This window comes from Fusarium oxysporum, genomic scaffold (assembly GCF_000149955.1).
Source record: "Fusarium oxysporum f. sp. lycopersici 4287 supercont2.34 genomic scaffold, whole genome shotgun sequence".
Classification (NCBI taxonomy): Eukaryota; Fungi; Ascomycota; class Sordariomycetes; order Hypocreales; family Nectriaceae; genus Fusarium; species Fusarium oxysporum.
In genome coordinates this window covers 234,954-250,011 of record NW_017264846.1, presented here as the reverse complement: position 1 = coordinate 250,011, position 15,058 = coordinate 234,954, and the positions used below count along the sequence as shown (strand labels likewise).

Below are 15,058 nucleotides of genomic sequence, written 5' to 3'. Positions count from 1 at the left end.
AAATCGATCGATTTATATCGAGCAGGGTCTTCAAGGAGACCAAGGGGCAGAGCTGGTTGGTAGATCCCAGCCTTACTCCACGAACGAAGACACTGGGCCATGGCTACAATATGCCGTCGCAGGCGGCACCTAAGCGGTGTCACCATCCTCCCGCAACTGCTGAAATCTCTCTGTTTCAGCAGAAGATGACGCAATGGTGAGAAAGTCGACAGCCATGAAAGATAACCGAGGAAACCGCACCGCTCCGACATCCCTCCACCAAGCAATCGGATCGACTTTGTACGCGATGTTGTCTACTGGCGGCTCAGACAAGTACTGGTCAAGCTCGTCTTGTACTGGCAACATGGCTGACTGCCTTCGCCGTTTGCTTTGTCGTTCTTGAGAGCCGGGCCGGACGAGTGATCGACTAAACGCTAGTCGGCGCTCAATATAGTCCAGGGCACTATTGCTCTCAGTAGCTGAAACAGCACTGCAAGCTACCCCATGACCCATGTTCTTGTACTTCTCTTTCCAGACTCTCGTTAGGTTTTCCTCATAAGTCTTCCTCCACTCCGACGTCTGACGAGACGGGAGCTGGTTCCAAAGCTGCTCTAGTGTTCGCCATTTCTTACACGGGTGAAATACAACTGCCGCTACGTAGGCGGTTGAGGTCAGCTTGCCATAGTAGCAGTTCAGCTTCTTCCATCCGAGTTTAATGTAAATTTTCAAAAGTCTCCGGGTCTTCGCATCCATGTCATCGAATAGGTGAACCTCTTCCATAACATGATCATCATTCTCTTCAATTAATACCCCTTTGACAGCCAGCTCAAGGTGGTCAAGAAGTATCTCCACCACCTGGAAATACTCATCGAACCCTCCCGATGTTGAACGTTTACCAGCAATGCCCTCGCGCTGGAGCTGCTTTGAGGCGACCTTGAACGGCTGGAGGATCTTCTGAACTGTCGCAATAACCTTCCATTCCTCAAGGGAGAGAGTTTCTTTCAATATTGCCGGTCTGTCTTGTTCTTTACCGCGTTGGCTGATCATCGTTCCTCGATAATGGAGAGCATCCTGTTTAAGGCCGAGCGCTTGAGCAGGGCGCGCGAGGCCATCGCCTCATCGGATTGCCAACGTGTACAGACGTTTTGAATCCACGCAAGTACAGGTTCGGTTGGCGCGGTCTGTCGTTGAGCTTCATAAAAGTCCTCTAGAAGTTGGCTGCTCGTTCGAAGGGCGATGCCAATGTTATGTAGCTTGCCAAATGGCCCATACTTACGGTATGTGTCCATCTACTCAGCGTTGATAATCTCAGGGACCTGGCACTGCTCCTGATTATGTTCCGGGGCTGTCTCAAGCTCCAAGTCTTCTTCCATGCTTGGCGTGCCAAAGTCGTCGTCGTCCTTCCCAAGTTCATTGATGGCGTCGGATAACTGGCGTTGCTCGTCCTCTTCCGTCATGAAGTCCTTGTCGCCCCAGTGAGCCAGCAGTTCGTCAAAGTTGTCGCTTTTACTTCCATACATCATAGCCCTGACTGCCAAGTTCAGAAAATGAGGGGCACAGCGAATGCGACGCTCATCTTTGTCGAAGTCGAACTCAGCGGCGAGTGCTTCCATAGCTGTATCATTATTCGCAGCGTTATCAAACGTATAGTACCCGATTCTGAAGTCGAATAACAGTTAGAATACTTGGCTCGGCTTGCTAACCGATGGAGTCGTTGGTCATGGTTGCGTACCTATCTTGAAGGTCGAAGGCACAAATCGTGTCTGCAACTTCATCCGCAAGCACTGCACCAGTATGGCGATTCCTTAGAGGTGGTAACGCCAAAAGAATTCTCCATTGTTTCCAATCTCGGTCAATAAAATGAGCATTGATGCCAAGGAATGATGCGTTTTGTCGGGAAGTCCAACCGTCGAAGGTAAAATGAACCGTACTTCTCGCTTTTCGAAGAAGCACGCGAACTTCCTGGCTAGCTCGATTGTACTCACTTGTTAGAAGGTTCACGAGAGTCCTGTCGCTTGGTATCTGCTCTTCCCGGAGAGAAGGGTTATTGTAGAGCAAGAGTCGCCTGAAGCGCTCTGAGTTTACTAGATTGAAGGGGAGGTTATGGTACGTAAGCCAGTCGAGCAGGAGCAGCTGGTTCACGGTGGGGTCGAATAATGAACGCAAATTGCTGACAAGGGTTTGATCTCGAGGATTCGTGGGATCGGCGTGAAGCATATCGAGTAGATTCCGTTGTGTACCTCCATTCCTAGAACCTGGACCTGTCATTTTTCCACAAGGCGGCTGACAAGTCAGTGCTTATCGTCGAGCAACATGGGATAGGGCGCGGGGATGGCACCAACCACGACCTTGTGTTCCCTACTCAGATGCCAGACGATACCTCCTGCCGTAGAAGCAACGAAGACATAATTTGTAGTCTTCAGCCTATTACGAAGAAAACACCTCTCGCATATCCATACAATCTTGTGAGGTTGTGATCGATTATCCTTCATTCTAAACCCGAATTGCCACCAAGTCCGCTCCCGAGAAGGGTCATGGCATATCGTAAAGCCGGGGAAACGCTCGAATTTATCAATCGTCCAAGCCTCGTAGTCTGGAAACTTGCTGGGTGCATACTTAGTCGAAGCCGAGCTGGTTGACAGCTCAGAAGAAGGCGGTGGGATTGAGGTGGTGGCATCTTCTACCTCTTCGTCGAAAGAGTCCATGATATATTGGTACGGTAATGACTGAGTCCCACAAAGAGTACCCGAGGTTAGACCGTAGGCTACCGCGTTGGCAAGTGTCAAATCTATGAGGTTTACTTGAATTGAATATGTTTGAGCAGAGAGCATTGGACAAGCATCCAAGGACACGGGTCTGTCTCGTGTCGCGCTGTGTGACGCGTCAGGTTAAGGTTACAATGGTACTGGCCGATGCGCAGTGAGGAATGGCCCCACAAATAATACCTAATCTAACACTTCCGACGAATTTGGCGATCGACGATCAAATCGATCAATCACGACTTGTAGTCGATCGATATCGATCGACTGGAAGGCTCTAGCTGATGGATCGAAATCGAAATCGAATCGATTAATCGAATCAATCAAATCGTTTGGTCGATCGATTTCGAAGCTTGAGAATTGGAGACAACCGCCCCAGCATCGCATAGCTTGGGTCGGGGTCTCAGGGCTCCCCAAGTGGGTGATGCTAGAGCTAGACATGAATGCTATGAAGTGCAAGGATGGGTCCCCCCACCGAGATTCCTCACAGAGGCAAGTGACTGGGATGTTGCGTTTGATATGAATTTTACCTTATGAACTCCCATCTGAAATTGATCGAAGGTTAGCATTTGAACGGGTTTCCGAGGCTCTAGGCTATGATATGATGGACACCACCATTACATACCATTCGTAGCGTTAGCATCACGCCACAACGGCGCGCAACGTGATGTGACGAGTCACTCCCCTTCAGCCGTTCAGACGCCACAGATGTTCATGTGAGTAAATCCTATTGATCCAATTCGCTGAATACCCGGGTTTAACAATTTAACACGATTTACTCTTATGACTGACATATGACAGCTCTGAATGCAATGAAAAAGGCAGCCTCTACACGACAAGGATCAGGTGCGGATCTTCTGGCAGGGGGATTAACAAACTTCGGGCAGATTCAATTGAGTTTGAGGGCGCCACCTTTATCGCATGACCAATGAAGACATGTCGAGACATCCCCGCAGCGTCGTTCATTTGACTACTATGACGATACGCGTTCTCTGATTTCAAAATGCACATCAGACAATATGGCTATATTTTCACGTCGACCCTTCAGTCGCTTCGAGCGCTCTTGGGTCATTAAACCTGACTTATTCATTAAAAAAACCATCTTCTCTGTTTAAATACCTGATATCTACTTGAAAGTTCTTCATCATGTCGAACAGTTCCGAACTCCTCTACCATGTCATCCTAACAGTCATCGACTTCCATCTAGACCCTTCGGGGGCCAAACGATCCATCTACATTCTCGGCACACGTACGACACTCGACTCCGCCAAAGACTCGGCTTCCAGGGTCCTCCATACGCTGAGATACGAACCGGAAGACTTCATCGAGTACGCCGTACATTCAAGTCACACTAGAGACTGGGCTTATGGCAATGGAGTTCTGGTCTACGCTAAGGCTCCTGCAGGTCAGGTATTCCAGATCTCTATCCAGGCTACACCCAACACCGAACAGCTTCTGGGAGACAGCGATGGATCTATCATGTTACCCCAGGGAATACCTTCGCTTTACTACGTGACGCAGACCGTCATCGACTACAATAAAGATCGAACCGGCTGCGTGCAGGAGATGCAAATAGAGGGGACTTTTGTTCACCGGGCTGATGCAAACAATGCAGCGCGTAAGCTGCTTGATCCTCTTGATTATGCAGAGTATGACACGCCGGACAAGATGAAAGGGGAATGGCCATATGGGGATGACGTGGTTGCCCATGCAGTCGCAGAGACTGGCGAGAACACAACTGTTGAAGTAAAGACTGTTGTTGATACACATTACAAATACGAGAAGGTTGTCTAAACGGATTCTTTTGGTGATATGGAGTTGGTTTTAACCGATGGGGAATGTGCATATTCTTTCCTGGCTGTATCATTAGTTGTTGAGGCTGGCAACTTGGGGATTCAACTTATTAGCATCTTTGCTTTTACTCAGATACTAGGCTATTAATAGGTATCTCTTTCACTGCATATACTAGACATTACAATCCAGGGCATTGTTATGTAATAAAGCAAAAGTCAAGATACATTAAAGAACAAGCCTATCTACAAAGAGCTGGCAGTATATCCACATTGTCGTCAGCAAAGGATTGACATCAAGATGCACTAATCAGCGCCCTCGTATACCGCACTGAGTAAGCACCAAGAGTTGAGTAAAGAACAGAATCAACAAAAGCAGTAGAAAACAACACTTCCCAACGACGCGGCAATGCAGCCCAATTAGAAATGGAAGCCAGGGGGCACGCAATACGGCGAGCCGTTCTGCTTGTTAAACAGGCAACCAGTCTTCGGGGGACAGACACCGGCGAACTAAAAACCGGATAAGCTTTTCCTGTCATCCACCGCCATGGAACGGAGAGACTCACTACCCAGGTGCGGTCGACATTACAGACCTGCCAGCCCTTGAGGTCGGGCGTGCACGAGTAGGTTCCAGGCGTACAGCCTTTAGGAGCTGGAGTAGCAGCTGTGATGGCAGCCATAGTGGTGAGAAGAGGGATAACCTTCATGATGACAATGGTGTTGATGTGTAACGATTGATTGAATCTTATGATAGCTAGCGGATGCTATTGATGATGATCAAGTCAGCGCATGGCTGCTTGAGATGGCATTTTATACTTGACTGGAGTGCTTTCAATCTCCAGATCTCGTAATACAATTGCATTGCCTCCTCCAAACTATATTTAGAATAGAGGTCAGTTCTGGTCATTGTGCAGGCCATTACCAACTAACTCGCATGTGAAGTGATCCACTTATGCGCCAAAGATAAGCTTACACTGGCGTCGTTATATTGATTGGGTCATTTGACTATTGGAAGACCGTAATATAATGTTCCGATACGTGAAACTCAAGGTGACCGTGCAAAGGTGCATCAGTCAGATCAGGGACCTCGGTTAGTACTATAACCGCATATAACCGCCAGTGAAGGCATTCTTAAAATACCTTTATAACCCCATTAGAAAACACGGAACGAGCCATGATCTGATTTTATCGTGGCTTCCTGCAGATAATCGTATTACAACTGTCATAACACCTCCCTTATCGTGTAACCCTCCCCTGCTACCAGTGTTGCTAATAATATGGCAATAAAGTAGTATATTGCAATATAACCCATATGGTATGGGCTTTCTCATATTGTGACAATATGATATGAAGATTTTGATATTCCGACAATATAATATGAGGGCGTCCATATTGACAATATATTATTTATATTGGGATGTTTGTCCTGGGGTGAAATTGCCTCTTGAGTAGCGGGCAGGTCTTACCCTATACTAGCGACAGGGATACTTGGCATTTTATTGGTTAAAACGTGGCCACGCGTTGTTTCCACGCATCAGGGGAGGTACGATTGGTACTAACCATGTTCGGCTGGACCTCCCCTGCCGACATTGGCCATCGTCGCCTCTGCCCATTTTCTTTGTCATGGTGGAGCCGAGACAGACTTACCGCCATGCCTCAATAGCGCCTCCATTTGGTAAAATGGTCACAACGAAGAGAATCGTCAATTTCAGTCGACTTGGCGACGAGATTTGTGCAGAAGCAGTTTAGTGATGGGGTCACGTGGAATATATTGGGTGTATTGTCACACTGCCAATATATTGGGTTCTTGGTAATAAATACAATATGAGCCATGTTCATATTGGGTAATACAATATGCACCCCTTGACAATACAATAATATTGCGAGGGGGTCCATATTGGCAATATCGTATTGTTTATATTATTAGCAACACTGCTTGCTACTCTGACAGCCACTAATATCAGACATCAGAACACCATCAGAACACCGCAAACTCTAATTACGCCGCAAGTCATAAACTCATCTCTTGACCTTTATAAAACACGGCACATTTTTATGCACGATGGGAGATCAATCCCCCGAGTTATTCAACTGCACACAATGGGCTCAGCATCTCGAGTAGCGATTGTAGGCGTCGGCGAAGTCGGCGGTGCCGTCGCTTATAACCTTGCACTGAATTCTATCCCCGGCGAGTTGCTTCTCGTCGACCTCGATCTCAATCTGAGAAATGCTCAGATCGAAGATCTCTCCGATGTCATCTACAGTACTAATAGCAGTACACGTGTACGTCCAGCCACGTATCGTGAGGCCGCTCAGAGCGACCTCGTGGTCATAACCGCTGCATCTAAACACACGTTAGGTAAGCGTCCAAGTATACTTGTTTTTGCTACAGACTTATGGTTCTTTCAAGGGCAGACAACGGTTGACTATACGTCTCGGAACACTTCGATGATACGTGAGGTGATGGAGGCGATGAAACCTTTCCGACCTGACACGGTTTTGCTGGTTGTGGCAAATCCTGTTGACTTGCTAACATCCCTCGCCAAAGACATGGCGGGACTTCCTCCGTCTCAGGTCATCGGCACCGGTACTACTCTCGACACTTATAGACTTCGTGGGATGGTTGCATCTCGTGCTTTGGTGAGTACCCGCGACTCTAACAAACGTCTCAGTCTCTCTAATACAGCACCATTATAGGTATCACCGTCTGCTGTAGATGCATTCGTCGTGGGCCGTCACGGGGAAGACCAAGTAGTCACCTGGTCTTCAGCAAGCATTGGCGCGGTCCCTAATGCTGACGTACAAATGTTCAATGCTCTTGATCGCAATAGAATTGAACTAATCTGCAAGCGTCGATCGCAAAGTATCATACGGGGTAAAGGCTCTGCGCCGTTCGGGATTGCTTCAGTCGCTGCTAATTTGTGCTGTTCTGTTATCTTGGACAAGCGTGCGGTATACCCCGTTAGTCACTTTCAAGAGCAGTATGGATGTTGTCTCAGTATGCCTGCTGTTATTGGAAGAAAGGGGATTCTGAGTTCAGTTCCGTTGTCTTTGGATGCTGGGGAGGAGGTTGCGGTAAAGGCATCGGGAAAACTAGTGAAAGAAAGTGTTGAGTCGATCCAACGAGACTGGTGGTGATGATGTTTCCGATTCGCAGTGTTTTAAGTAATAGCTAATATGATTCTAGCACCATTCATCACAAGTATGGTTGCATGTGAGGTGCATCTGTCAAGCACTGGGGCACATGCAGTTTGCAAGTAAAAGATCATTTCCTCCGGAGAGTTAGGGGGCTTCCGTGTTACGAATTATTATTCTATTGATAATGTCAGGTCATTGAAAGAAGCCGTGTTCGATTTCCACAAGGCCATGCGCAAGTAACACCAATCGCGAGTTTTGTTGTACCTATCCAGCTGTTGCAATTTGCAGTCAGTATTCTATACCGTGTTTTTTGTTACCTGTGTTAGCTGCCTAGAGTTTATTCTTACGGCTTGCAATTCCTCTTATAGCAAGCAGTCAGTACTCTGTCAATGCGGAATGGATCTACAAGCAAATCAGATATACGATGACAGAGTCAAATTGATCGGCCTCGACTATTACTAACAAATATATATCACTAATGATAACTACATAACGTGGTTGATAAGTGAGTGGGTCAGACAAGTGAGCGAGTCAAAAATCTCAACCTTTATACTTTCAATCCATTTAAAAACAACATAAACTATCTGATCAATTAAAATCACTCACTATACTCTTCCCCAGGGGTCTCAATAACTACCTGACAGGTCCTTACATTATGGCCGGCTTTGCCGCATACCCCACAACGCCGAATACCCGGTCGCATCGACCTTGCTTGATTACCACTTCTCGATGATTCCCTCACTAGCTGTGTATCAACATCCATCTGATCAATTACTTGTGATGCTTCCTGTACAGTCATCGCCCCTCCTTGCTGTAATCTAGTCCTTTTTGTCGTTCGGCGCCGGCTTAGTATCTCATTTGCATCTCGAAGATTTCGGAGCTCACTCCTCAATAAGACAACCTCATGCATAACTGCCTTTGTTGCTTTAGTATTTGACTTTAAAGCTTCAATTATTGACTCTGGGGAGCTGCTCTTATGCCTTCTGATTCGCCTTTCAAGGTATTCAGACTGAGATTGGGCCTCAATTGCCGTCTTTGGGGTCTTTGAAGTCCAAGGTTGTGCCTGGCCTGCTTCCTCCTCAGCAGGCGTTGGAGTCCGTAGCTGCACATCAAGCTTTGAGACTACACTTTCTGGGTCAAAAGGAACAAGGCCAGCTCCCTTAAAACCTCCCTTAATATTCTTCTCGGTCATAGTGGCCTGAAAAGCGGCATAAAAGGCCGGGAAGAACTCGGTCTTGGAAATATGCGTTATAGAGCTTCTGATCAGATGCTCAATTTCTCGACCATATGCCTTTTTCAGCAGCCCAAAGCACCCGACGTCAAGAGGCTGAAGTAGATGAGATGAATGAGGCGGCATACAGAGCGTGATAATATTATTCTCCTCACAATATATCTGGAAATCGGCCGAGTGGTGGCTTTCGTGACCATCAAGGATTAGAAGGCGATAGGGACCAGTTGATCGGTTAGTTGTGCATCGGTTAAAGTGCTTTAGCCACTCGAGACCCGTCTCATTATCTGTCCAGCCATTTTGGGTCGTAGCGATAGCCCAAGTGGCCGGGAGGTTGCTTTCTCGGTACCAATTGGCAAGGTGATATTGGCCTGCAACCACGATAAATGGATCAATCGCCCGGCCTTCCGCATTAATCGCCTGGATAACTGTAACCCATTCCCGATTTCCAGGCTGCACAGATTTTGGCTTTCCACGCCTCTCTGCGCCTGTAATAACTATACCGCTTCCAATCATGCCTATCATAAAGCCGGTCTCATCAAAGTTATAGATATCATCTGATCGGATACCATACTTCGCGATTGTATTCTGTACGAGCCTGAACCAATTGCGAATAATAGTCGGATCTTCACATCTAGCCCTTTGATAGTCATATCTCCGCTGAAAACGCGTCTTAAGCTCTGGTTGCCGCTTAACGAAATTAATAGCCCAGCGCTTGCCAACTGGTGATGCATCGCGATCAGCAAGCAGTCGATTGGCCATTTCTTCAACACCACGATGCCGAGGAGGAAATCCTCGCGAATCGAGGTCGAGAATATACTGAACTATGATCTGTTCCTCTAGATCAGATAGTTTCCGCGACTTTGGGATAGTATCATGTATAGAGAGTATGCCTTTGCGTCGGCGCCATAGCTTCATAGGACCAACTTTATATATCTCTGCAGCTCGTCGGAGCTTTAACTTAGGGTTATTTTGGAGCGCCTGAAGAGCAAGAAGAATTCTAGCCTCTTCATTTAATTGTGGCATATTGGGTGGTTGAGAATTAATTGATCAGATAGAAAGTGAGGTGTATGAGGGATTTTTGTAACACTCGCTTATCTGTAACACCCGCTTATCATCTACGTTAATGATAACTACATATATAATTACGAGCCCCGTTCACTAGCCACCACGTGTTTCATAACCTGAACAAAACTATCCGGGCTGACAGAGATAGAATCAATTCCCGCATCAACCAAGAATTTAGCAAACTCAGGATGATTGCTCGGTGCCTCTCCACATAGCCCAATCTTGCATCCTTCCCGACGAGCCACTTCAATGGCTCTAGCAATCATCCACTTGACAGCCTCATCCTGCTCGTTGAACAAACTCGCCAACTCTCTCGAGTCCCGGTCTACACCGAGTGTGAGCTGGGCCAGGTCGTTAGATCCAATAGAGAAGCCGTCAAAGTGCTTGGTGAAGCTCGAGGCTAGGATGACATTGGATGGAATCTCGCACATGACATAGACCTTGAGACCATTCTCTCCTCTCTTTAGACCGTTCTCTTCCATAACGTCTAGCACCTTTCGGGCTTCTTTGATTGTTCGACAGAAGGGTATCATGACGATGGCATTGGTGAGACCCATTTCCTCTCGTACCCTCTTGACAGCCCGGCATTCCAGAGCAAAGCCCTCCTTATAGCGAGGTGAGTAATAGCGTGATGCCCCACGAAATCCAATCATGGGATTCTCCTCTTTCAGTTCAAACTCAGCACCACCTATCAGACGAGCATACTCGTTCGTCTTGAAATCGCTCATCCTGATGATGGCTGGTTTGGGGTAGACAGCGGAACACAGAGTTGCAAGGCCGGATGCCAACTTGTCGACAAAGTAATCAGGCTTGTAGGCATAGCCTGTCGTCAACTTGTCAATCTCTCTCTTGGCTTGTTCATCCTTGAGATGCTCAAAGTGAATAAGAGCCATAGGATGGACTTGTATAGCATTGCTGACTACAAATTCCATACGAGCAAGTCCGATGCCATCGACTGGGATTCTCCACCAGCGGTATGCAGCTGCAGGGTTGGCCAGATTCAGCATGATCTTTGTTCGGACCGAAGGGAGTTCAGATATGTGAACCATCTGGGTGGTGATCTCCGAGATGCCATCATAGACGAGACCTGAATCACCTTCTGCACACGATACAGTGACATCCTGGCCAGTGTGCAGAACGTAGGTGGCATTTCCTGTACCCACTACCGCTGGAACACCTAATTCTCGACTGACAATGGCGGCGTGAGAAGTACGCCCACCTTGGTCTGTGATGATAGCGGCAGCTCGCTTCATGACAGGAACCCAGTCAGGGTCTGTAGCCTCGGTTACCAGAATCGAGCCATCGATAAACTTGTCCATGTCCGACACCGAAGTGAGCAAGCAGGTACGCCCAGAAACTGCTTTATCGCCAATAGACAGTCCCGTGGTTAAGGTATGACCACGTTCACCGACCTTGTAGGTCTTAAAGGCAGCCGTGTCGGTCTGTACTTATCCCCATAAACCATCTTGATTGACTTGTCGCCGAGTTTCTTGCTTAGAATTAGCGTAAGGTTCATATTGGCCAAGAGAGGCTTGAAAACTTGGTACTCATCTGGGTTGACAGTGCCCTGAACAACATTCTCTCCAAGGCCCCAGGCAGCATTGATGAGCACAATCTTGTCGAATCCACTCTCTGTATCGATAGAGAACATGACGCCCGAACCGCCGATGTCAGAACGAACCATTTGTTGTACTCCGATGGAGAGAGCCACGCTTGCATGGCTGAACTCCTTAATTTGGCGATAGCTGATGGCTCGGTCTGTGAAAAGTGAAGCGTAGCATCGTCGACAGGCATCTAGCAGTGCATCGTCCCCTTGAACATTCAAGTATGTTTCCTGCTGTCCAGCGAAACTAGCATCAGGAAGATCTTCAGCTGTTGCGCTAGATCGTACTGCAACGCTCAGATTGTCAACCTGAGCTTTATCGCACAGGTCGCGATAGCCGGACAAGATGGCCTCTGCAGTATCAGCTGGCCAAGTTCCACGCAGGAACAAGTTCCGTATGGCATGGCCTGCCTCAGCAAGGGTCTGATGACCAGCCTGCCATTGACTGACCAGTTCATCGATTTTGCCGCGGATGTTATTGGCATCGACATAGTGCCAATAGGCATAGGAGGATGTCGCGAAGCCTGGTGGCACTGGAATTCCTTTGGGTCCAAGGGCTCGAATCATTTCGCCCAAGGAGGAATTCTTACCGCCGACTAGGCCGACATCACTTCGAGCCAGATGCTCAAAGTTGAGAACCAGAGGTTCAGCAGTCCAGTCACTGATGGCTACGACCCGTGGCACACTTATGGCTCTTAGATGCCCACCGTTAGCAGACAGGCATATAAGTTTATGTTCTCTTTACTCCTCGGATAAGCTCTGTCACGGCCAAGGATAACTGTCGTGAATAGTTTCACGGACAGCACGAACGCCGCATCACAACTAGCGCAAGGCAGCACACGGCTGCCTAAAGGCCATCAATGCTGCTTATGACGAAACATAGCTACAAGAAGCCAGCTCCCAGTCCCTCATTAGATAGAAATTAAGAGGTTTCTTCGATTCGATATTTTCCACATGCGAGTGATGACTTTTTCAATCAATGCTATGGCCGAGCTGCCCTGTCTCTATTGTTTTGATACTGCGAATCTCACTGCAAATCCTAGACGCTTTAGGCACCATTAGGGTGCCATATACTTAAGCACTTATTCCTAGAATCTCGACTATGGCTAGCTCATCGCCTATCAGTTCAACATCTGCTCAATTAACAGCCATCGAGCGGCTGGGCTGGGACTTCCACAGCTTCTTCCGTGTTGAGTATCCTGAGAAGAACAAGACTCAAATTGGAAGGGTTCGGAAGTCTTATGGTCGAAGGGAATACGTCTGTCTTCACTGCTCAACTCGCTGGAGCAACGGATACACGAGCAATGCCATAACCCATGCACAAAATCGACACCGGCAACTTATCCAGGCTAGTGAGACGTCTCAAAACTCACAGCAATCGACGCAGCCATCCATAGACTCATATATAACATTCCAACCATCCGACAGTGCTCTTCGGAATGTCTTCAATGCTCAACGGTATATTGAGGCAATCGTGGGACTCCTCACGCGGCGTCGGGTCCCATTCTCTTCAGTTACTTGGGATGAGATGAAGAGTCTTGCCCTGGCATGCAATCCTGCCATTCAAGACTGTCTGATTACGTCCCGTGATCAGGCCATGAAGATCATAAATGCCAACTATGGGCTATATGCTTCCCAGCTTAGAGATCTCATTCAGGGTTCTCAATCGATGATCCACATCTCAACTGACCTCTGGACATCACCGCATCGCCACGCCATGCTAGCAGTGTGTGCTCAATGGGTTGATTATAACTACGCACTTCGAAAGGCGCTCTTAGGACTGCCAGAATGTCCATTCAGTCATAGTGGTGAGGCCCAGGCAGCCTTGATTGTGGAAGTCCTACGCAACTTCGATATATTGCGGTAGGCTACCACACAGGGGACAATGCAACTTCAAATAATACGTGTTTGGAGGCACTATCAGAGAAATTGAAGACAGAGCTCCAGGTATGCTTGTCCCCTAGCTAGTTGGATCCTATCTAACATAGAGTGGATCGATTTCAACCCCAAGAGGCGTCGAATCCGGTGCATTGGTCATATCATTAACCTCTCCTTGCAATCCTTCCTTCTTGCCCGATCTAAGGAGGCTCTCACAGCAGCTCTCAATGCTACTATTAGTGATGAGAGTGTGGATATGGTCGACAACTTTGCCGCCACACTAGCAGAAACCATATCACAACAGGAAAAGCCTGTACTGCAAGGTAAAAGGCCCAAATCGACAGCTAAGGCCAGTCAGAAGACTGGCATTGATGAGGACTATACTGGGTGGCAAGGCATTCCAGCTCTCCAGAAGCTCCATAACCTTGCTGTCTGGCTTCGTAGCTCATCGCTCCACAGTGATAGCTGGCGTGATGCTGTCGGCCTCAGCCTTGGCATTGATAATGCCACACGATGGTCCTCCTGGTATAAAGTGATCGACAATGCCATTAGGACGAAAGTTGAGATCAGTTAGTTTCTACTTGAGCATGACAGAGAGCTTGAAGATACTATTCTAACGGGTTCTGATTGGGATTTGCTGGCCAAAACCCATGCATTCCTTGAGCCCTTTGCATCAGCAACTCTATATGCCGAGGGAAAATGCTCTTCTGTCTCCCAGTCCCTCTTCTTGATGGATGCTCTACTCTTCCACTATGAGAGTGTAAAGGTACAGCACTCGCAGCCTGGCACAATAGATACTCGGATGCTCCATGCCATTGAGATGGGCTGGTTCGTCTTAGACAAATACTATACTATGACTGAAGATGTCCCGGTCTATGCTGCCGCCTTACTACTTGATCCTTCTAAGCGACTAGCATATATTCAGCAAAATTGGCCCCGAGACTGGCATGAGGCAGCTATTGCTGGTGCTCGGGACATCTAGATGACAGAATATCAAGGACTTGCCATCTCAAAGGAACCAGAACGTCGTCCTGCACTGCTACCCTCGAAGAAGGATGGCCAGTTATCGTTTCTTTTCAGGTCAATTGAGGTGAAGCAGAAGGCTATTTCTACAGATTCGGACAATCTGGATTCCTTTATCAACGCTTTGCCTCTTGAAATCGACTGTACTCCTCTTGAGTGGTGGTCTCGTCTTGAGCAACGGGCACAGTATCCACGGCTCAGTCGGATGGCTATCGATATCCTTTCCATCCCATCTGAATCAACTGAGCCAGAGAGAGCATTCTCAGGTGCTCGACGTACTGCTTCGTGAGACCGGCTTCGAATCACTTGCAAGAATCTTGAGAAGGTGGAATGTATCGGCAACTGGCTACGAGAAGGACTAATTGTCCCCTCCGGGGAGGGTGGATTGGGCCTAGTATGCAATCCACTGGCTGAAAATGATGGGGCACATATGGATGTAGGTCTACAAGACGACTAGAATGCTATAGACGAAGATATAGAGCCATGGCACCTTAATTCTACCCGTTTGGTCGTTGCACGTGACCTTATTGTTGTACAACTGTTGTAAAGTTGTACAACACTACCTTTCCACTACTAAAGTTGTACAACACTA

The 15,058-nt window shown here is 47.7% G+C and overlaps 2 protein-coding genes across 2 annotated transcripts; one reads left to right on the top strand and one right to left on the bottom strand.

Annotated features, from left to right (window-relative positions):
• Window positions 1-6,628: 6,628 nt before the first annotated feature.
• On the top strand, window positions 6,629-7,666 carry FOXG_16348 (L-lactate dehydrogenase; the record flags this gene model as incomplete). Its single annotated transcript, XM_018396387.1, has 2 exons — window positions 6,629-7,168; window positions 7,226-7,666. 2 exons carry the CDS (start codon window positions 6,629-6,631, stop codon window positions 7,664-7,666), a joined length of 981 nt encoding a protein of 326 aa, XP_018256993.1.
• Window positions 7,667-10,039: 2,373 nt separating this feature from the next.
• Window positions 10,040-12,132, bottom strand: FOXG_16347 (pyruvate, water dikinase; the record flags this gene model as incomplete). Its single annotated transcript, XM_018396386.1, has 2 exons — window positions 10,040-11,383; window positions 11,425-12,132. The coding sequence occupies 2 exons, from the start codon at window positions 12,130-12,132 to the stop codon at window positions 10,040-10,042; spliced, it is 2,052 nt and encodes a 683-aa protein (XP_018256992.1).
• Window positions 12,133-15,058: the final 2,926 nt, after the last annotated feature.